Source organism: Zea mays, chromosome 5 (genome assembly GCF_902167145.1).
Source record: "Zea mays cultivar B73 chromosome 5, Zm-B73-REFERENCE-NAM-5.0, whole genome shotgun sequence".
NCBI lineage: Eukaryota > Viridiplantae > Streptophyta > Magnoliopsida > Poales > Poaceae > Zea > Zea mays.
In genome coordinates, this window is record NC_050100.1 from 197,660,395 (window position 1) to 197,683,616 (window position 23,222).

The window sequence follows — 23,222 nt, forward strand, 5'->3', positions numbered from 1 at the left end:
GTCGTGGAGGTGCGCCCGTGGAGTTGGTGGCGAGGGCTGGAGCAGCTAAGGCTCGGGGGAGGTGGGCACGGTGAGCGGGAGTAGGACGACGTATCTCGTGGGCGATATTTTCGGAGGCAATCGTGGGCGTGGGCGGGGGGGGGGGGGCAGGCGGGGGCGAGAGGGCTGCGGTGGGGACGGGCGTGGACGGCGGACGGGAATGGCGTCGCGCTGCGGTGGGGAAGGGCGTGGACGGGGCGGCATGCGCGCCGTCAGATCCCGGGCGGCGTGGACGTCGTGTGGCATGCGCTGTCGGATCCCAGGGCGAGGGACGCGGTGTGCGGGCGTGAATGGATGTGCGCTGTCGGATCCGGTGGGGAAGGGCTTGGGCGGCGGTGGGGAAGGACGCTGCGAGAGACGGTGGGCAAGGCCGGGGTATGATGAAGTCTACTGTGGACACGCGCAAAATGTACATACGGAGTAGTAAAGATATTAATAGAGTAGTATAGATTTCTTGTTTTTATTTTTATTTTATATATCCACGTGGAAGTTCATTATCACACGAGCTATTAATTGCAAATTAATTTTTATTTCCCTTACTAATAAATGTTTCATCGTTCTATTAACCGGACCATCCTATGCTTAAAAAAGAAACACGAACACGAGGGCGGCGATTTTCCAATATGCTGCAGATCCAAAGATGAGGAACGGCGTAATGAGGTGTGCAATGCGGATGGATCTTGGTGCTGCCTACGCCGCTTGGGGTAAGAAGGTTTAGGACCGTCTTGGGACAACAAAGATGAGGTACGGTCGACAACGAAGGCGGCGACGCTTGGGACCGTCCCTTCTCCGATTGTCAGCCAACCAAGACGGAGGCGGATCCTCCAGCTCGGCGAGACGAATCTCCTTCCCCGCCGAGGCCTGCTGGCGACGCCGCCGTTCCTGGGTCGCCGGTGCACGCGCCTTGTCGTCGCTTGCTTCCAAATCGCCGCTGCCTTGGATCCGCCCGAACTGCTCGGCGGGGCAATAAATCGGACGAAGATTGCTCATGCACGGCTTCGGTTGCGCCGGAGCAAGATCCGGCACTCATGGATAGCATCCAGGGAGAGTGGGACGGCGCCACGGCAAGCCGGAACTTGCTGTGTCCGCCGCCGAAGGAGACTTCCTTGGTCCGGACGAGCGCGCGACGGAAGGAGAGAGGAGAACCACTGTCGCCGCTAAACAAGGGGAGGGGAGGAGTGCTCGCGGGAAGCGCGTTCAAGACAGTCTGAGGTGCAGATGCCTCTTCCATTTCCTCCACGTTTGGAGCTCAAACGAAGCACAACTGAGCTTGTGGCCCACAAGCAAGCGACCTCAATCCCGCTTGCCAATGCTATATTAAGCTTGTTCATCCTGCAGGCAAAAGGTTACCCATCATTACCGTTAGTTAGGCACCATGCCATTTTTAGGATAATCAGCAATCTCCTCGCATGTAGCTGGTCATCATCCGTCCTCCTTGGTTTAGTTTGTTCTCCAATGGATCCTCCAAATCCAATGCGCTTAGCGGCACTTCTCTCCCTCTGTGCTGCCGTCTTCTCCTTCGCCTTGCTTCTGGTAAGCACCGCCGTCGCCCACAATGACCTCGGCGTGCACAAGAACTACCTCATCATCGTGCGCACGCCGTACGAGTATGACCGGAGCATGTTCAAGGACGTGTCGAACTGGCACGCGTCCCTGCTCGCGTCCGTGTGCGACATGGCCGAGGAGGAGCTCAACGAGGATCCGGCCGCCATGGCGCGCCTCATCTACTCCTACCGCCACGTCGTGAACGGTTTCTCGGCCCGCCTCACCGTTGAGGAGGTCCGCGAGATGGCAGACAAGGACTGGTTCGTTAAGGCCATGCCAGAGAAGACGTACAGGTTGATGACCACCCACACGCCGCAGATGCTCGGGCTCAGCGGCAGAGGCTTCCACGGCGGTCTGTGGGACAAGAGCAACATGGGCGAAGGGATCATCATCGGCGTCCTCGACGACGGCATCAGCCCCGGACACCCGTCGTTCGACGCGACGGGCGTCCCGCCGCCGCCGGCCAAGTGGAAGGGCCGGTGCGACTTCAACAGCTCCGTGTGCAACAACAAACTTATCGGCGCGCGGTCGTTCTACGAGTCGGCCAAGTGGAAGTGGCAAGGGATTGACGATCCGGTGCTGCCCGTCAGCATGGGCTCGCACGGGACGCACACGTCGAGCACGGCGGCCGGCGCGTTTGTGCCCGGCGCGAACGTCATGGGCAACGGGATCGGGACGGCTGCCGGCATGGCCCCCCGCGCGCACATCGCGCTCTACCAGGTGTGCTTCGAGGACAAGGGATGCGACCGTGACGACATACTGGCAGCACTCGACGACGCCGTCGATGAGGGCGTCGACGTGCTCTCCCTCTCACTCGGCGACGACGAGGCCGGTGACTTCGCCTACGACCCCATCGCGCTCGGGGGCTACACCGCCATCATGAAAGGCATCTTCGTCAGCGCCGCGGGTGGGAACATGGGCCCGGACTATGCAACGATTGCCAACGAGGCGCCTTGGCTGCTCACAGTGGCGGCAGCGACAACTGACCGGAGGTTCGTCGCCTCCGTAAGGCTTGGCAATGGAGTCGAGCTCGACGGCGAGTCGTTGTTCCAGCCACAGGGTTTCCTAAGCGTGCCGCGGCTGCTGGTAAGAGACCTCAGCGACGGCACATGTTCCGACGAGAAGGTCCTTACGCCGGAGCACGTCGGAGGAAAGATAGTAGTCTGCGACGCCGGTGGCAACTTCACCGCACTCGAGATGGGCGCCGCCCTACGCGCAGGCGGTGCAGCCGGTATGGTCGTCATCACCATCGAGGAATTCGGCTCGGTGGTCCAACCCAAGGCGCACGCGCTCCCGGCGTCGCAGGTGACTTACGCCACAGGGCAGCAGATCAGGGCCTACATGAACTCCACAGACATCCCGACGGGCGAGCTGATTTTCAAAGGAACCGTGCTGGGCAACCGCGACTCGCCAGTGGTGGCGCCGTTCTCGTCGCGGGGGCCAAGCAAACAAAACCAGGGGATCCTGAAGCCGGACATCACCGGCCCTGGAGTGAGCATCATCGCCGGCGTCCCCAAGCCGGCGGGGCTCATGACGCCTCCCAATCCACTGGCGGCCAAGTTCGACGTCTTGTCCGGCACGTCCATGGCCACGCCGCACCTCAGCGGCATAGCCGCGGTGCTGAAGAAAGCGCACCCTACATGGACGCCGGCGGCGATCAAATCGGCCATTATAACGACGGCCGACCCGAAGAACCGCCGCGGGGAGCCGATAGCAGCCCATGACGGGTACCCTGCCAACCTGCTCACGGTGGGCGCCGGGTTCGTCGAACCAATGAAGGCCCTGACGCCGGGGCTCGTGTACAACCTGACGGCGTTGGACTACATCCCCTACCTGTGTGGGCTCAGGTACACCGACCAAGAGATCAACTCGATCATCCACCCGCTGCCGGCGGTGTCGTGCGCGCAGATGGGCGTCGTGGAGCAGAAGGACCTCAACTACCCGTCCATCACCGCGTTCCTAGAGCAGGAGCCCTACGTCGTTAATGTCACCCGCGTCGTGACGAACGTTGGGCGCGGCACCTCCTTGTACGTCGCCAGGGTGGAGATGCCGAGCACGGTGTCGGTGACAGTAACTCCGAGAGTGCTCCTGTTCAAGAAGGTGAACGAGGCGAAGGGGTTCACGGTCACCATCGGGTCTATGGACACAAGTATCCAGAAAGGGATCGCCGAGGGGCACCTCACGTGGGTCTCACCCAAGAACGTAGTGCGCACCCCGATCCTCGTCTCGTTCAAGAAGTTCGTCACGGATAACTCCACCACAGCTCATCTTAGACATTGATTGTTATAGTTCCTGAAGACCAGCAGACTACTAGATCCCAAAGGTTGATGCAATGTCAGCTTCCGACTTTTGCTTTGCATATAAAATCTTAGCGGGTGGTATGTGTTGTTAAACTGCACATAATAATTTAACATAAGTAATAAGGGATATATCTAAAAGTTCAATGAGACAAGAGAGGATGAATAAAAGTATTAGAATTTCTTTTGAAGTAGCCGTTGTCTCAACCAAAAACTCCACGCATCTAAAGCGAAGTGCCCTCGAATCAAGTAAATAGATGTCCGTCCTCTGGTATGGCCAGATGAGACAATATATATCACGACTAAAGCTCTCCACTTGGACCAAAATTTGAACTGAAATCCAAGAAGGCACTCGGACTGACGGAGGCAGCAGCACCATGGTGTAAGATATGTTTTGCTTGTCAGATTAAATACAACAAGGTTCCCATTTTACCTTCCCTAGATCATCAATACAGTTCTGTAAGAAATTATTATTGTCACAGAAGTGGTCAACCTCAGTAGCTTGTCTAGTCAAAGCTGTGACTCTGAACACTCACAGAGAGAAGCTGAACGCTGTTAGAAAGAAGAAGCATATGAAGAATGCGCCAAGCGCAGGAGGTCGAAGAAAGGAAAGACACAGCATGGTGTGACACTGCATGACGTCAAAGAGCAGGAATTCGAACGAAAATAAGGTTTGAGCAGCATTGGCAGCCGAGACATACGAGTCCTCCTACTGTGAGCTCGAACAACGAATCCACAGGGTATGCAAGGACGGTCAGAATTCAGCCAAGGACAGGCATGCACACAGACAGCGCTCTACGATAAGGACGCCGTGGTTGAGCGGTCGCATTCTAAGCAATCATCATCAAATACAGCCTCGTTTTCTAATTTCTAAAAAGCTAGCCGGTGCCGAGAAGCAGCATGGACAGGAGATGCTTGACAGCGGGGACATGCTGGCTCGCTCGCTCGCTGCCCAAAGCAAATCGAGCTGCATTGCCATCCACTCCTGAAGCAAATGGAAAGGACGAAAAAGAACCGACGGGTGGGTTGTTTGTCTTCGCCTGCATGGTTTGTACTAGCTGGAGTATTATTAGATTACGGCCAGCCAATCCTTGCGCCTTGCCGAATAATGAAACAAGCTTCTCGTCGCCCGACCTGTCTGTTTCTGCGACTTTTTTTTTTTGCTGTGCCTGCGAACAAAGCTGGGCCTGTAGCTGTAGAGCTACGGAACGGAAAGCAGGGGATGATTGAAGCGGAGCCAGTCATTTGCCTTACCGAACAGCCAGCACCGCCCCAAGTACGTGAGCCAGGCAGATGCAGTGGTTGGGCCCGGCCACTAAACTAATCCCCCTAGTTTAGATGATTGACGGGAGCGGATTTGTTTACTTCCTCCCCTCCCATCTCTGCAATCATTTGAGCTCCTCTCGCTCGCTGCCCGTATCCAAAATTCCAAACACCACGGCTCCACTTCCACCAAGGAATTATTATTATTATTATTATTATTAAAAAACGGGCAGCGGGTTGGGTTGGGTTGGATGGAGACGTGGCGGAGCCACGAAACGAACGGAACAGACCCCCACGGCAGCAGGCAGACGACAACGGCGCGCGGTAGTTGGCGGCGCCGCCCAGCGCCAGCGGCCTCAAAGGCCACGGTACGGTGGTAGTACGTGTGTGGCGCGCGCGGCAACGGACGGTGGGGGGCGTGAGTCGTGACGCGGACGCGGCCTGTACCTGCGGCGGAAGTCGTTGCGCCGTGACGAAACAATCAGAGCGGGAAGTACTGCTGCACTTGTTCCTCCGGCCGCCTGCATTTTCTGCTCGCGCAACGGTTTCTACATGTTTGTTTGCGCTGCACTCTGCACGTGCATGTGCATGGTACGCCGATACCCAAGACTGTGAGTTGGACGAAAAGGCACAGTTGCATAGGCTACCCGTATTACTTTCAACTCTCTCTCTCTCTCTCTCTCTCATGTTTTCTGAGCTAGATTTCTTAATTTTCGTCCGGGGGGAATTGTTTAGCTATATGCTTGCGTTATTTGAAAACGACCTATTTGATGCGGGTCACAAATTGAACGATGATGGCACTTTTTGTTTGGGCTTTTTTTCAGCTTTTAGTCACCAAAAACTGATGCAGAAGCCAAACGTCTTGTATTTTCAGTCAGCTTGTATAAAAACTGATTTGGTAAAGATCGTCTAAAATTAAAATGAACACAACATCGGTCGAGTCGTTACGATAATAGAATCCATCGCTTTCTAGATCCTAAACCATTTGGACCACTTCATCTTACTTCACACGTAATCCTCGAGATACTCAGATTTTCTCCATAACTAGATTTTTTCTACAACCAAATTCTCAGAAAAAAAAAGTTGGACCAAACAGGTACGATCATTCCGGTTTATTTGTCGTCGTGCCCCACGTTTCCATCTCTGGCTTGTACAAGTGGCTCGTTGCCCTCGAGGGCCCTCAATCATCATCGTTCATCAGTCGCGCTTCGGTGTAAAGATTCCCTCTGCCCTGGTGGTGCCCCAGAATCGTTTTGGAAAATCTGCACGATTCCAGGCCCGTTGTTTGCAAGTTTGGAACGCAATCACTGGTAACGTCTCTCTCCTGGCCTTTTCGATTCCTCGAATTTTATAGGAGTATTTTCTTTGCTTTACAAAACGACGTTTTTACCTCTCGTTGCAGTAGATTTTCAGATAGTATGCAGTACAGGTTGCAGCACGATATTCGTGGGTGGGTCCTTGACTCCTTGGCTGCTTGCCTTTCTTTCACTGGTGTCACCGACTAAAGCTTGTTCTGTTAAGTCAATCCATAAAAAGATTAAATCTCTTTCTAGCTAGTTAATTAGGGATTTAATCTCTTTCAATCTTTTTTTTGATCGACGTAACTGAATAAGCCCTAGATGGATCTAGGGGTTTGGTGCATCAAGACTTATTTTTTATTTTCAGGAGCGAAAGGAGAAACATCGATCATGCAGCGTATTGTCTTAATGCTATGGCGGACACATTGTATATAGAACCTATGACCATATAAAACACTATTTTATATTATATGCTATACTGTTCACATATCTATAAAGATGCGCACGGGGAATTCACGGCTCCACTGAAGATAATGATATTTCTGAAACACTGGCCTGAATTCTTTTTAAAAGTACCAGCGGATATATATACCCAGGAATTCAGGATATGGCCTGAATTGCACTGCAGTTTTCGCACCGGCGATGCTTCTAGACAACCATACCGTTGCCGAGTGACAAAGCAAAGAGGTTAGGTTCATGTTCCATCGATCATCCAACGCAAGGAATGAAATCATGCGCTATCAGCACATGCTAAAAGCAATAATGACAGGATCACAACAACAACAAGGAGCAGTAAATTCTTTGCCGGAGATCGATGAGGCTACATGCACTTATCTTGTGGGTACATAGAATTTTGCTATGGATGGTGCATATATGGTGGGATTTTAGTCATGATAACAAAAGGCAAGCAGCTTAAAACTATCTTCAACAGATTATTTATCTTTATATTCCATTTCAAAATAGTGTAAAATATTTTTGTACGGTTATATGCACAATCTACTGGTCATATATTGACAACAATGGGCGCAAAAAGAAGAGGCAATTATGATTATACCCTTATGTGGCCTTACAATTATGATTTTATCTCTCGCTTTTCAACTTTACGATTTTACCTTGTTTTGAAAATGAAGCCTCCATTTGCCCTCCCCTTAATATCGTTGATGAAAATCAGAATTAGTGATTAGAAAATAAAAAATGATGGATAAAATCACAATTCCAAAGTGAAAGAAGAGTATAATCATAATTAACCCAAAAAATCTAACATTATTTTTAGGGTGATTATACACTTCTCCTACCTTACAATTGTGATTTTATCCCTCGTTTTTTAATCGCTAAAGTTGATTTTCATAAACCATGTTACAAGGGAGGGGCAGACGATAGCTTCCCTTTTAAAACAGAGGTAAAATTCCAAAGTTGAAAAACGATTAAATCATAATTGTAATGTCGAGAAGAGTATAGTCACAATTACCCTGAGGACCCGTTTGCATCCTTGGAATCCAATTCTATTCTAATAATAGTAACTTAGGCACATATCAACTAAGCTAATATAGTTTTATGTAAAATATATTTATATATTATTATTGATAAGATGTTAAAAATATTTATGTGTTACATTTTTACTATAAAGTAGTGACCCGAAAAACGTCCTATATATTGCAAAGTAGAAATACATTCTACCGATTCATAAAAGCATTTTTTATTCTTCACCCCATGAACTTGAAAAAGTCTTATATTTAAACTTTGGAAATTAGTGAAATATTAAATTTCAAGCTAAATAAATTATTTTATTAAGTAAATTATAATTTCTCTAAAATAAATGGATCTAAACGCCCCGTGAAAGAATATTGCAATTGCAACCACGCATATATTTTTTTCCTTCATTCTCTTTGACAAAACATCCATTTCGTATTTCCTCGTTTCAATGCTTCTCGCTACAAACAAAAAAAAAACAATTTGGATAAGTCTGGACATAACGCAGGAGAAAACGGAATCTCGCCTGTGGGCCCCGTCCCCAACTCCCGTGTCGACAACTCGCCACCACCTTCTCTTCCGTTCCAGAAGGGACAGCGTCCGTGTCTTCCTTGCTCACTCTCCTCACCACTACCCTGACCTGACCTGCTCCCAAGCTCCCTCTGCCTGCCTTTATAAATCACCGGGGCAGAGCGCCTCAGTGACACACGCCGCTGCTCCAAGAAACCACCGCCGAGCCCAACCGCACAAGCGCGCGAGGCAGGAGAGAGAGAGAGGCGGGGAGCAAAACAATGGAGGGGAAAGAGGAGGACGTGCGCCTGGGCGCCAACAAGTTCTCGGAGCGCCAGCCCATCGGGACGGCGGCGCAGGGCGCCGCTGACGACAAGGACTACAAGGAGCCCCCGCCGGCGCCGCTGTTCGAGCCCGGGGAGCTCAAGTCCTGGTCCTTCTACCGCGCGGGCATCGCCGAGTTCGTCGCCACCTTCCTCTTCCTCTACATCACCATCCTCACCGTCATGGGCGTCTCCAAGTCCACCTCCAAGTGCGCCACCGTCGGCATCCAGGGCATCGCCTGGTCCTTCGGAGGAATGATCTTCGCGCTCGTCTACTGCACCGCCGGCATCTCCGGTCAGCTCTCTCCCTTCTTGCTGCCGTGGCTTCTTCTATTTCCAGATTCCATGGGACGAACTTTTTAAATTTACTGCAATTATTCGTTACACTTTTGGTCCGTCAACTTGCTTAGCTCAGTAACAACCCTTCATGGTACCGACTAGTTACTGTGCAATTTTTCCGAGATATTCAAGCAAAAGAGCTGGGGTAAATAAAAAAAGCAACATGTATAGGCAGGGTATCCACTTTGCTATACGCTCTGACGTATTGAATTTGCTCCACTTCCTACTTTGGATACACTGATTACAGTCAGTAACACTACTAAAGAAGACGACAAAAAAAAGAGATAATTTTATATTTAGCCGATATCAGTAACTGAGAATCTTAAATTCCTTTTTTTTTTCTTTTGAAACAGTAGAGCTTTCTCACAGTTATACATGCCGTGAGCATGGGGATTAGCAAGCCCCTGTTAATTCATTATTTTGTTAAAAAGAAAACAGATCTTAAGCCACTTCCGGCCCTTCTGTCTGTTACCAGTTTGTACCTTATTTGCACCTAGGGAGATTTGACCCGCAATAAAAAAAAACCATGTAACATACTGTACTACTATAGCATGTGCTGCGTGTAATTATGCAAAGGCATCATCAACTGCCAGATGTAGGGGGTGTTTGGTTTGAGGAATCATTCCATCCAAAATATGGTGGTGCATCATGGATCCATTCCTCAAATTTGGTGGGATGACCCCATTCCTCATATTAGTACTAACTAACTAACTATAAGGAATGAGGTGATGATAGATCAACTCATTCTATTCCACAAACCAAACAAAAAAAGTGAGGAGTGAGAATATGATGGACTAGCTCATTCCTCAAACCAAACATGCTAGTAGTTCATGTCAGCACTTCGGGCCACAGTTGTGTGTAAAAAATTAAAGATTAAAGTACAAAAGGCACCATTTTAACTTGTGAGGTGTGTACATAGAAAACTATATCAGTTAACCTACAGTGGTCATTCCATCTCAAAAACAGTAGTGGTCCGACATATGGTTAATTTGCATAGTACTTTCCTGGTCATGGTTTGTGTAATTGACTCCAGATACATGCTTAATTTCAAAGCATCGAACTGTGAAAGAATCCATGCAATTCAGCAAGCATAGACCAAGAACACAACTACAACAACCAAAGACACCACTAATGGTTGTTACCTGCTACTGCAACAGGAGGACACATCAACCCAGCTGTGACTTTCGGGCTGTTCTTAGCCAGGAAGCTGTCCCTGACTAGGGCCCTCTTCTACATCATCATGCAATGCCTGGGTGCCATCTGTGGAGCTGGAGTGGTGAAGGGCTTCCAGCAGGGACTTTACATGGGCAACGGTGGTGGCGCCAATGTTGTCGCACCTGGCTACACCAAGGGTGATGGCCTTGGCGCTGAGATTGTTGGCACCTTCATCCTAGTCTACACCGTCTTCTCAGCCACCGATGCCAAGAGGAATGCCAGGGACTCCCATGTTCCTGTAAGTACTCTTCCACTTCCCTTTTCCTAGTTTGTTCAGTTGTTATAGTTCTGCTTGGATTAGTTTGGCTTAGCACACATATATGTAATTGAATCAACTTTTGCAACTTAAATATAAGATAATGGTTTTAATTTGTGTTCTGACTTCTGGATTTCTGATGTTGAACTTGATACAGCTCATAGATTGTGCACATACATACATACTGATGAAATGAACTCCTTAAGTATCCATTATTTTTGACAGTAAGAAACCACATGTAATGAACTGATGAACTGTAGGTCTTATGTCTTTTGGGGACTGGAATTTAGCTGATTCCTTAATCTTGTGTTTCAACAAATTGAAAATGTATGCATACTCTTCGATACATATTTTTCATATTGTGTTAAGACTTACGATGAATGAAACCCTTATTTGGTGAAAACAGATCCTTGCCCCACTGCCAATTGGGTTCGCGGTGTTCCTGGTCCACCTTGCCACCATCCCCATTACTGGCACTGGCATCAACCCAGCTAGGAGCCTTGGCGCTGCCATCATCTACAACAGGGATCACGCCTGGAACGACCATGTGAGTGGAACTACTCTCGATTCCCCTCTAACCAACTTTCCATTTCCTACAGTTTGGTACCACTCGCAGTGTAATGTCTCCATCCAAATATCAGACATCCAACTTTCCATTGTGCAGCAATCATAGTGGCATGCTCTAGAAAGTCTGGCCTGATTCTAACTACGACTTATCATTAACTCACCAAACTTCAAATGATGAAGACACAGTGGCATGCTATTGACAATCATGACCTATATAATTATAGGTTTATACATATAGATGGCATGTATTAACTAATGATCCTTTGTTAATGCATGCATGTTTAATCCTCTATTGGTACCGAGGAGTCGTGTTATAACCTATGATTGTTTTGCAGTGGATCTTCTGGGTCGGCCCCTTCATTGGCGCTGCTCTGGCTGCCATCTACCACCAGGTGATCATCAGAGCCATCCCGTTCAAGAGCAGGTCTTAAGCTGCCGTGGCCGTGCCGAGACATGCCAGTCCGAAGAACGGGCGTCTTCCTGTGATGTCTTCTTGTCTGCCCACGCCTAGTTTCTCTGTCGATTCCTATTCGTCGTCTCTTCAGGGCTGGTGCTCACTGCTGCGCCGTTCTGTTAACCGAAACAAGAACTCTGTGTATTCCTGTACCGAGCTGTGCATGTTTTTTTCTTTCCATCGTGGAGAATTTAAGTTATTATCCGTTTGCTGCAAGGTTTGCCGTCTCATTTTATGCGTTGGGATGTTGGCAAGAAAGGGCAGATGTCATGTGAGAATTTAAGTTAAGTGAAATCGATTCAGGGTTTTCTTGGTTTCAGTTTCAACAGAAATCGGCACTGGCTGGATTCGCATTCACATCGGATATGCCTCCTGGAAACTAATAGTAATTTGAAACGATCTTAAAAGCAACATAGAACGTAGCGTGACCACTAGTGGTTCAAAACAGCTCCAGTGCTTCATTTGAATCTACAGCGATGGTGGACCTGGTGTGTGTGGGTGGCCTTCTGGCAGCGCCATGATTGGAGTGAGGACGAACATGATGGATGACAGGTGTAAAAGACTGCTGGATGGGGGACCCTGGGAGCTAATGGCTAATGCATTGCTGGCTTGCTGCCTGCGTACTCTACGCCATGGCACATGGGTTGTTCCCTTGATTGTTTTGGCTCGCAACTCGCAAGCCGCCAAGGCGTTTTCGAAGGTGAAGGGCGCAAAACGATAAGGTATAGGCTCCCTCACCACCGGACCACTGGATAGTAGACATCACATGATCCATCCCAGAAGGCAGGTGTAGTGTGTTCTTGACTCTTGAAGCAGACATCGGACACTAGTTCGTCAGGACTCAAGCGGCATTACACACCCGTTCGAAAATGGATTTCACAGGAAGAGTTAATCTGTTTTAGAACTGGACCAGTTAATTTGATTAACGATTAGACTCTTCACATGATATTCGAGTAACAGATACGTTTAATGGATCGAACCGGTATTACAACCACAGTTCGATCAACACTTTACAGTGAGCAGTCGGCATATGTGTATCTGTTATATAAGATTAAAACGAAAAAAAAGGGAAAGATTGGTGAACGGCTCACTTGCTTTCGCCTGTGCCATGTAATCTGGATTTCTTGTTGAGAGTTCCCTTCTGTACAATGGCCTCCAAACCCATAGAAGAAAACGAAAACTAAATTGTTGTAGATACGAGAGTAAGAGTATACAGGTTCAGAGTCACTGTTTTGGGTCCTTGAGTATACAACATCCCCTTCCTGATAGGGCATGTCTCATCTGTCAGTCAAGAAGGCAATTCAACAAATTTCAGTGTGCAGTTACATGAACCGAAGACTGAATGGTGACACTGGAAGTGATCTAGACCTCAGACCACCCATTTCCCATATTAGGTTGTGTTTCAAAATTTTACCAAAAATCAGTTGATAAAATAACCAAAGCATACAGTTTGCAAACTAAACTGTAATACCAAACAATGAGACACATTTCAAGAAACAATTAAATTGTTCATTCAAACTAGGCAAAAACTATTGCACACATGTAACTTGTTCATTTTGCGTTGTATATAGCTAGTAAATGAAACGAGTAGTGGATAATGTAAAGAACTTAAGTTATAACAGTTATTTCCCATTCTACAGTCTACATTACTGATTGTAATTTTCTCATCACCAGAAAATCCTGACAAGGGACGTACCTTCTTTAGAGTAATGGGAATATGAGATTGACATTTGAGAATCTTTATCCACTGCCAACTGTCAGCATCTGAAATAATTAATGAACATCTTCTACTATGATACAATTAAAGGTTTCAGTGAACCAGCTTAGGACCACTAGCTATCACATAGACACGACTGAAAGCTTATCCATTAACTTTTGCTACAGAATCAATGGCCATGATTGCGCCCAGGTTGCCGAGGACCAGATCTCAAGTCCAGTGAAGGTTTTAGCTTCGCATGATTCCCAAAGCACTGTTGAGAGGAACGCTCAGAAGGTAATGGCCTATCATGCGGATCCCACACATTTGCATGTCTCATCTTTCCATATTGAGAGCTCAGAATGTCAACTTCAGAGACTACCCTCTCCTGCCGACCCACGGAAAATTGCTGCACTCGAATAAAACGTCCATGTACTGGATCAACAGGCCGGCTAGGCATGTGGTCATCAAAACCTCTTGATGTGACCGTGAAGCCCTCATTTCTGTAAGCTGGTTGCCTCACATGGTTTAAAGGAACAGCTCCACTACCACCAGTCAGAGGAGTTGAAGCACCCGAAGTAGTCCTGGGGCTGCAAATTGGAGAAGGTGACATTCTACCATTTTGATGCTGTGGAGATCTTGATCTTAGAAGAGGACTTCCACATGGAGATACAGGACAAGATATATTACTCCGTATATGGATATCACTGCACATATGTAAATAATTAGTGGGCAGACATTTTAATATAGACAAGAAAACTCATTGAATGGTAAAATTTGTGACAGGAGCATGGTGTTGGGTTGATCGAAAAATAAGTTACAGCAAAACTGCAGTAATATAGGCTACAGAGAAGAGTAAAACATAACGCCCTCTACAGGTGGGTGCTTTGCTATTTATTTTCGCACAAAATGATATATGATCTGAATAATGAAATTATAGAAGCAATAGCGAAAACAGAGGGCATATCAGGATACCATATAATATGTGATATTTAGGACACTGCTCCAACTGACACTTCCTATTTTCAAATGTTAAGTAAACTTCATTCTACCATGAAAAGGTTTGGTTGTATGCAAATTAGGATATATATTATATTAGTATGTAAACTCCATTCTACCATGAAAATGTTTGGTTGTATGCAAATTAGGATATATTAGTGTGTAAACTTCATTCTACCATGAAAAGATTTGGTTGTATGCAAATTAGGATATACGTATGGACATATGAAAGGAACCAACGTACAAACTTAACAGATAGATTTTTAAAAAATGAATATGTTACCTATTTGGCAAAGAAAATTTGGCAGCTCTTCTCTGCAAAATTGATTGGCCTTCCAAACCAAGCGAGGACATATTTCTGGCATGCTCAACCACCTGAAATATCAAGACGTCCAAAAAGAATGTAGTAAGCAAAACAACGAAAAAGAAATAAACAAGCATGTGCTCATCCATTGATAGGGCCCTAATATTCTATGTAGGTCATTAGTGTGCCAGTAGACCTTCTAGACAAAATGTTAATCATTTACAGCCAGAGAGAGGCAAAATAGAGGGGGGAAACTAAAACCAAATGTCAATACTTTATACTTAAAAAATTTGCAGAATTGAAGACATATCTGCAGGCTAATAAAGCATGCATGTTAATTAGCCGAAAGATAGCATAGCTTCAGCAAGAGTAAACAGTTGATACCTTCGAATTTGTTCTGCATGATATAGCCGTCAACTGTTCCAGTGGATGAGAGGCAGATGATTTTTCAAGTGGCGGTGCATTTTGTACGAATGGATGCTGCAGAAGATCCACTGCTGTTGGACGGCTGGATGGATCACGTTGCAAGCACTGTCTTATGAAGTCTTTCCCTTCTTCTGAGAGGTGATCCGGTATTGGTGGAAGCTCCTTACTGTTTCCTATCTTAAACATTGCGGCAATCTATTGGAGAAGTAAAAAAGTAAAGTGACATGTTACATTTTGAAGGACAACAGTATCTTACAAAACAAAAGATAACTCAGCATTAGTACTATGTCTATAAACTGTTCTTCCTAGCAAGTAGCAATACTTTCAGATTTTTTTTTCTTTCAATGACAAGAAATTCAAAGTGAAAGTACTCATCATTCTTAAAAGCATTCCAAGGCTCTCAAAGCTTAGATGCAGCATAAGGAAATAGTTCTTTGAAAATGCAGTTGATAATAGTTTATTGGCTACTCATGACGTAAGAACTGTACAAGACCAAGGCGGTAAAATGAAACAACTCCGCCATGCTGAACAAATAGTTTAAGAACTGATTGCAGTTTGTGACCTAGATGTCTTCGTTCACTGCAGTAACATCCATGGATGTAAACAAAGAAAACCAGAATCGATCAGTTTTTTAGAAAAGCGGTGAAAACAAGGGGGGAAAACGTTGATTGTTTTCAGATCGTCCAACTAATCACGATTAGTCACGATTAGTCGGGCTGATTGTTTCTCTATGCTCGATTAGGGTGTTCGATTCGATTAGTGTTACTGATTGGACCCTTCATTAATTTGCTGGTGACTCCAATGTTATGCTTTTCCATCCTGTACTTTAGTTAATACTTTTGTTAATGAATATCACCAGAATATGCTATATAAAATGAAGACTGCTACAACAAATCCAATGGCAGCACGGAATAATAACTTCTCTAGTAGCTATCTTCTTTTTACATCTATTCTGTAAGAATCCCAATCCAGTGGTTAATACAATTTTGAACTGCTGACTGACAATGCATTAGCAGAAAAAAAGGTGCATCATACATCTTGCATAATGTGTGACCCTCTGCAATCAAATTTACACTACAGAAACACAAATCATAGCTTTAAAGTCTAACACTAACCCCTTCATATTGGCTCCATGGTGGTTTTGAAGTAGCCATCTCTAGGACTGTGCATCCTAAACTCCATATATCAACTGCAAGGTTACATCCGCTAGCATTTTTTATAACCTGCATATTTGTCACAACACAAGAAAAAAAGTCAAGATATATAAACCCAACCAAAATAACTAATGTAGCGGGACAATGCAAGATTTGGGGCAATACCTCAGGAGCCATCCAGTACGGGCTACCCTTAAATGAGAAAGGGCACTGCTGCCCATTGATCTAAGAAATAAAACAGCAAAACACATGTTTAGACCTCACAGGTTAAAAAATATGTATATATAAGAATCATATTTTGAGCCTTTGAGGGGAGAAAACATTCTCAACATTTAGATGAAACTTACTACAAGCAATCAACAAAACAACCAGTCAAGGTATAATAAAAGCCCTCAGCTAAATTGGAGACATATCTAAGACTTCAGAACTATTGCCCAGTGAAAAGCATGGCTGACAATGAAAATCCAAGCAGAAGATATGGTAACAGAGACACCGACGGCCAAAATAAAGTGGTTAACTCTTATAGAAGAGGTTGAAATAGCAGAAGTTATTAGTAGAGGTGCAGGTACAAAAGAGAGCAACACATTTCCTCGGTGGAGACAAAATACTATTGTTGACATCTGAGTTGCTTTCTAGTTTCTACAAATAGGAATAAAAGACGAGCAGAAAACCTACATGTTTTGCCATCCCAAAGTCAGCGAGCTTCACGCGGCCATTAGGGTCTACCAATATGTTTGCGCCTTTGATGTCTCTGCAAATTTAGGAAGAGAGTAAGTAAAAGAAAAAAAAATAAAAATAGCAGACCTCTAGTAAGCATAAAATAATAGGCTGGAAAAGGAAAACTATACAAATTATGTTACCTGTGTACTGTATTCTTTGCATGCAAATAAGCTAGGCCCAAAAGTATTTGCTTAGTATAACTGCAAATGGCTTGTTCACCAAACTGTCCATACTCTTGGAGAAGCTTATGTATAGATCCACCAGAAACATACTCCAGGTATATGTAAAGCTTATCATCAACCTATTTTGTATAATATATGGAGATGCATTTAGAAGAATCACAAGATGCATGGGGAAAAGTAACTATGTACTCCCTCCATCCAGAAAAGAATGTGATTCTAGCACAGTACCAAATTAAAGTATCTTGAGTTTAACTAATTATATGTAAAAAAAGTATCAAAATTTAAGATATCAAATAAAAAACTCAACCTGCGGAGGGTAAGACAGCCTCTGGATATTGTGTTAAGAGAAGACCTCTCACACAAGTCGAGAAAACCCCCAAACCTCTGCCCCACCCATGCACAGCGGCATCGTAGCCTGTGTGAGAACGACCACGACCAGGGCCGGACCTTAGACTTGTGCTTTGGTGTGGGATGGACAAGGGGTTTTTTTTAGCCCCAACCTAAAATTCGCTCCCACGGGTAGAGGCCCCAGCCTAAAACTCAGACCACCTAACCAATCCAGCTAGAGGCCCTTTCGCAATATATCAAATAAGTATCATTGGATTTGTCATAAGATATATTTTCATAGTATACTTGTTTGGTGTCACAAACATTAATATTTTTAACTATATATTTAGTCAAACCTTAGACACTATAACCAAGAACGCACCTAGAATTGCATTCTTTTTTAGACAGATAATACAATGCTGCAGGTTTCATTCGTTTTTTTTCTTTTGCTGCTATTCTCTACATGAAGAACATAGTGAAGAGTAGGAAACATAAACTGTTCAGCTACCAGTGCAATCATGGAAATGTGAAAGTCACAACAATAGTATGAATAATAATGGCAATAAATTAATAACTGAAGGCAGCAGTTCATACAGTTTCAGATCCATAGTATCGCACAATGTTTGGGTGCTGCAGTCGGCTCAGAAGTGATATTTCCTGTGAAATGAAATAATAATGTTAAAAGAGAAAGTACAGCATGAGGCATGATGGTCACAACTTGTCTAAGCTTAGTCACTAGCTTAGGCAAGTTGTGGTGTCTTAGGCAAGAAACCAAACAGGCCTAGTTTTCAATATTGTGCAAACATGTACAAGACACCATACCTGGCAGAGCTGTTTTGCACTTTCTTTTGATTTAGGATCATCTGAGAAAAGGGTAACCTCCTTCATCGCACACATTTCACCTCTGTCACTGAAATAGATGATAATGAACAATTCAAATAAGGAAACAAATAATGACCAAGTGCAATAAAACATTTAGCTAGTCAAGACAGATGATAGTTTAGAGTTATTATGAGGTCTGACATTATGTTTTCACAGGACCCTATCATTGATGGTAAAAGGAACGAAGACACCATACAAGAGAAAACAACTAAGATCTGGAGCAATTTGTTACTACTTATATCACAATATATGTTCTATTCTAGCCCAAATTTCTTGCAGCACAGATAGAACATAATCTGGAATTCTGGATTTTTAATGTAAAGCATTCACGTCAATGACTCCTTCCAAATATACCAATCTATAAATCATGGTATTACATGTAGTTTCACAAACTAGCGAAAGATTGCAAGGGATTATTAAGAGATAATAAAGGTGAATGCAGATAGTAACTTGCTAAAAGATCATTATTTTATATGATAGTGGCAGCACTTAAAAGTTAAAACACATCTGCAAGAACGAGAAGCCAGAAATTAAACATTCAAAACTCAAAATATAAAATTAGATTTAGTGGCTACCTACAGAAACTGTAACTCTGATAAACAAATCATATCTTCAATCAGCATACAAACTGAAATAAATACAATACATTTCCATGCATGAGAATGGCAAAAGGCATACCTGTTAAAACCAGCATATACATGGCCAAATGTCCCACGGCCAATCAATTTTCCCTTCTTCCACCGTGAACCAGGACTCGGTGGATTCTCTGTTCTACCAGGACTACGAGATATAGGACTAGTTGGGTTAGAGCTGTTTGGCAAAAAGGTAGAACTATTAGCAATGCTTAATGGCGGAAGCGGCAATCTGTGGGTTTGCTTCTTGTTCCCTTCAGCATGTCGATTTGTTGGGGATTCAGGAGTGACCCCACCAGCTCTTGGATGCAAAGGAGAGACACTTCCACTATGCACCCGAGAACTTGGACCAGGACTCGTCATTCTTGGGCTTGGAATTGGTGAACACTCTGGACTACCTCGGCTAGGCTGCCAAAAGATTGGGCCTAGCATATCACCTCCCACTGAATTATGCCCAGATGTCTGACCAGAACCTGGACTGGAGCACTGACCAGACCCAAGGAAAGTTACATCAGTATGAGGTTTTATTGCCCAAAAAGCTGAAGTTGGAATCTGAACAGGACATATATTTCTTGGGCTTCGAGAAGGACTTGACATCAAACTATTCGGAGCACTCTCCAGGGCAATCTGTCGGGGGCTTTGTAAATTGGATTGATAACCATCAGCAAAGGTACCTCTTGGAGATGTTGACAGGATTTGGTTACTGAGAAAAGCACTGTTTGGCTTTGCAACTTCCTTTGTGTTCTTTCTGGTAATAGCACTAGAACATTCTTTGCGCACAACACTTCACAAGAAGAGTAATCAAAATTCATAAGCATGAATTCAAGTAATTACAGAAACCAATAAAAGAAGAAACAATTATTCATGGAACCTGAGGGCATACCTTGAACTACTTGTTGCAGTAATTCTAGTCGCATTTTCAGCCTCATTTCCCACAGGACTCTGAAGCTGAGAATCACCAGGATCATCACTGTCAATAGAACAGTTGCTGGAGACCGAAGCAGTAGCTACTTCAGTAACAGGTTCAGTAGCTTCAGGTCTTTTTTTAGGCTGAATTGGAGGGAGTGGAAGCAGTTGTCCTTTGCCATGCTTTTCCAAAGTGGACTTTGAGTTGGTAATATCAGAAGAAGTACGTGTCACCTTAGCACGTGATTTGGGAAGAGGAAGTGGCTGTGCATGTGGTCTATCTGCTGCAAAGCTCTGACATCGAGAGACCTCTTTTGAAGGGGATGTTGAGCGGGATTGGGCAGTGGACCAGCAACCTTTGTCACCAGCTGTGTCTTTACCATGTCTACGACTACTTCGTGATTTTCTGCTTCCCTTTTGCTCATTTGAACTTATGAGACGCTGAAATGTGTCGATGAGGTTTTCTTTGGCAGACTTTTTCACTTCTTTGGATGAAGATTTTCCCCACCATGGTGGCATACTTAACACAGATACGATGATGATTTATCTATGTACTCATAGGAAGATCTTGAAGACTGATCAGCTACAATGCTATGAGCCTATGACAATTTAGAAATGGTGAACATGAAGAGGACTTCAACAAAAACCCTCCAGCACTGCAGTAGTTTGGTGGACCAACAATGAACCCTCCACAGAGTGCAACACTGAAATGTGATTTTTTTTCCTGTTCTTGCTTCCTCGTGTGATAAAAATTTCAACTTAGTGTCATCTCCACCTCAAAGCCTGAAACCATATCCAAACATCAGGTGCTATCAATAACAATAATGGAGCACTAAAACAAAATATTATGACAATTTCTTAAGCTGACTGCAAGCGAATGTTCAGTTTCAGATTTTCAATAAATCGAGTAACCATTTCGAGTAGTGTGCTCTAAAAACACACAAATGGAAACAATTTACTCAAACTATAATAGGCATCATTTCAACGGTTTGCTGGGATCATATAGAAATCAAAAGAAAAGATCCGAAAAATAGCTTTTCTTCAATCTTGTAACATCGTTTTTCATGAGAACTGCTTACATGCAAAAGGGTAAAGTACCAGGAAAATTTATCACGATGTTGACCAAAAAATTGCCCACGATACTAACAGCCATATGGACATAGTATCTAATCAAAACGTATGCAAAAACACCGGGCATATGATATGCAGGTTTCTTTCAGAGCTTTCACGCAATAACCATTTTGAATGGGTATGGTATGTGCTGACGGCATAAAATATGCACAATCCAATATGCACCATTCCGATTGGTGGCATAAACTACCAAGCCAACTTGTTCTGAAGTATCCAACACTAAGAATACTGATATAACTCAGCTAAGGCCCTGTTTGTTTACCTTCTAGATTATATAATCCAGCTTAAATAAGTTAAGACTTAAGAGGCAAACAAACAACACATTTTATTGGAATGGATTATATAATCTAGGTACCTAGATTATGATAATCCATAAGCAGGTCATTAGGTGCTTATTTTAGATTATTGATTGGCTTTTTACTCACTAATAATTTGTGTAAAGAAATATCTCTAATAGGATTATATAAACTGGACTATATAATCCGGATTATATAATCTATATGAAATAAGCTGGATTATATAATCTGCAAGGGAACAACACAAGCCCTAACTTCTATACCAATTGGAACTTATGCAGGAAATGACAAGATACAAACTTCGGAGATTTTTGTGAAATCAATTACACTCGAGCCTTTGGATACCAAATCCTGTGGGGCCAAGTGGCACTGATCATGCCCGGAAGAACCCCAGGATAATCGAACTATGGACAGACTAGAATAGCGCAGCAGATAGTAAACAAATCCACAGGTGGTTGAGTGTAGATAAAGCAAGATTCCGAATTGATTACTCACAGTAGCAGCATTAATATGCGCCGCACAACGATACGAACTCCGAGCACAATCTATCTACAAACAAGTTCGGATTACGTACCAGCAAGACAACGAAAGCAATCCAAGCCCTTGTGGATCTCCGCTCCACCCCAGGTCCGGCACCACTAGAGCAGGCAGCAGACGAGACGGTGGAGGTGGGCGCCACCTCTCAAACGGCGAAGACGTCTGTGGAAGCAGACCTGCCCTACTGCAGTCGGCCGCCTGCAAGCGCCAAGGTCGCCGGCGACGAGGCGCAGCAAATCGCCACGAAGAAAAAGCACACCATGGACGACGAGGTCCGAGGCGAAATCGGGCGGGCAGGAGAGACCCGCGAGCGTAGGCAGGAGGAATCTGGGGGGTGAGGGATCGGAGAGGGACGCGCGAGGGGGGTAATGCAGGATGCAGGGGGCGGGGGAAAGGGGGTGGAAAGGAGACGACGACGGGAGCGGGGGAGGATGAAGGGGGGGCAGTTATTGTTCGCCTTGTCTGCTGTGTGCTCCGCAATGCTCTTGTGCGAGTGAGGTGGGAAGGGCCAAGGGGACTAGGGGAGTGTGCGTGTTCCGCGCCGCGCCTGTGCTGTGACGGGACGGGAGTGAGGAGGGAAGGGATGGTTGGTGGTGGTGGCGAGAATCTCGTGCGGTTCGGAATCCCTGTGGGCTGTCGTGCCGTGGTGGGGTCCGGGGCTGCTGCTCAAACCTCCTTGTGCCAAAATCCGAGCTTTAACTATGGTGTTGCACTGCATGTGCTGATGTTAACCTGCAAAGCGGCTCAGCCGCGACGTCTTGCCGAGCTGCCGTCACACTTTGCTGTGTGCAATTACGGTAGTGGTTTATACTAATACTTAGTACAATGTTCATACGTTGCAACCGAATTTTTTTATTTTAATTCTTTTTTCAAAAAAAATCACGTTTAAACCTCTGAACGACTTATTTTATGTTTTGTACCTTTTGCTCTGTGTCATAGTCTATGACGTCAAGTCAACATAGCTCGACACCATAACCTATAGCGCCGAGCTTTGACGTGGCAACGACGGTGAGGACGAAGAGGTGCCAACATAGCCCGGCTAGGGCTTTAGACGCGGGCCCGGCTTCTCTTTCCCATTCTCTTCCCGCCGAACCCTCACTCTTACAGTCGCCTCCCCGCCGCACGTCCGCCCGCCCGCAGCGCCGCAGCGTCGCTCCGGCTCGTCCTCCGCCCTGGCTCATCCGTCATCCCAACGAGCACGCTCCCCACCGAACAGCCACGCCGCGCCGCCCCGGCGAGCCGCCCTCCGCGCTCCGGCGTCACAGGTAGATGATAATTAGATTTTTTGTATTTGTGAAACTGTTTTCATCTATGTAATCTAAGTTAGTTGTTTCCATTACTTATATATAGGTATATACAATTCCATTAAATTGTTTTCATTAATTGCTTCATTACTTATATATAAGTATATATAGGTTCCATTAAATTGTTTTCATCTATGTGATCTAAGTTTA

The 23,222-nt window shown here is 45.3% G+C and overlaps 3 protein-coding genes across 4 annotated transcripts; 2 read left to right on the forward strand and 1 right to left on the reverse strand.

Annotated features, from left to right (window-relative positions):
- The first annotated feature begins 401 nt into the window (after positions 1-401).
- On the forward strand, positions 402-4,072 carry LOC103627524 (subtilisin-like protease). Its single transcript, XM_008647818.4, has one exon. It carries the CDS (start codon positions 1,258-1,260, stop codon positions 3,862-3,864), a length of 2,607 nt encoding a protein of 868 aa, XP_008646040.1. The 5' UTR covers positions 402-1,257; the 3' UTR covers positions 3,865-4,072.
- Positions 4,073-8,643: 4,571 nt separating this feature from the next.
- On the forward strand, positions 8,644-11,900 carry LOC541779 (plasma membrane intrinsic protein 1). The gene is given in 4 exon segments (NM_001111464.1): positions 8,644-9,040; positions 10,242-10,537; positions 10,962-11,102; positions 11,458-11,900. Coding segments are annotated over 4 exon segments (870 nt in total). The 5' UTR covers positions 8,644-8,703; the 3' UTR covers positions 11,554-11,900.
- LOC100194169 (uncharacterized) lies at positions 11,616-22,324 on the reverse strand. 2 transcript variants are annotated; one of them, XM_008683013.3, is made up of 13 exons: positions 21,806-22,324; positions 19,782-20,587; positions 18,945-19,682; positions 18,207-18,294; positions 17,979-18,041; positions 17,016-17,176; positions 16,831-16,906; positions 16,321-16,380; positions 16,117-16,224; positions 14,960-15,196; positions 14,555-14,646; positions 13,273-13,979; positions 11,616-12,857 (listed from the first exon to the last, which is right to left on the reverse strand). In XM_008683013.3, the coding sequence occupies exons 2-12, from the start codon at positions 20,321-20,323 to the stop codon at positions 13,463-13,465; spliced, it is 2,682 nt and encodes an 893-aa protein (XP_008681235.1). In that variant the 5' UTR covers positions 20,324-20,587; positions 21,806-22,324; the 3' UTR covers positions 11,616-12,857; positions 13,273-13,462. The 2 variants fall into 2 exon arrangements, with proteins under 2 accessions (XP_008681235.1, NP_001346347.1); NM_001359418.1 differs by lacking the exon at positions 11,616-12,857 and having other exon boundaries at positions 13,326-13,979; positions 21,806-22,223.
- Positions 22,325-23,222: the final 898 nt, after the last annotated feature.

What these genes read in the sequence shown, in the direction of transcription:
- LOC103627524 (XM_008647818.4), top strand. Translation starts at nt 1,258, where the DNA reads ATGCCTCTTCCATTTCCTCCACGTTTGGAGCTCAAACGAAGCACAACT.
- LOC100194169 (XM_008683013.3), bottom strand. Translation starts at nt 20,323, where the DNA reads ATGCCACCATGGTGGGGAAAATCTTCATCCAAAGAAGTGAAAAAGTCT. An exon ending in GATACTATGGATCTGAAACT is followed by an intron (nt 17,177 to 17,978) that starts GTATGAACTGCT and finishes TATACAAAATAG; the next exon opens with GTTGATGATAAGCTTTACAT. An exon ending in ACTTTGGGATGGCAAAACAT is followed by an intron (nt 16,381 to 16,830) that starts GTAGGTTTTCTG and finishes TTTATTTCTTAG; the next exon opens with ATCAATGGGCAGCAGTGCCC.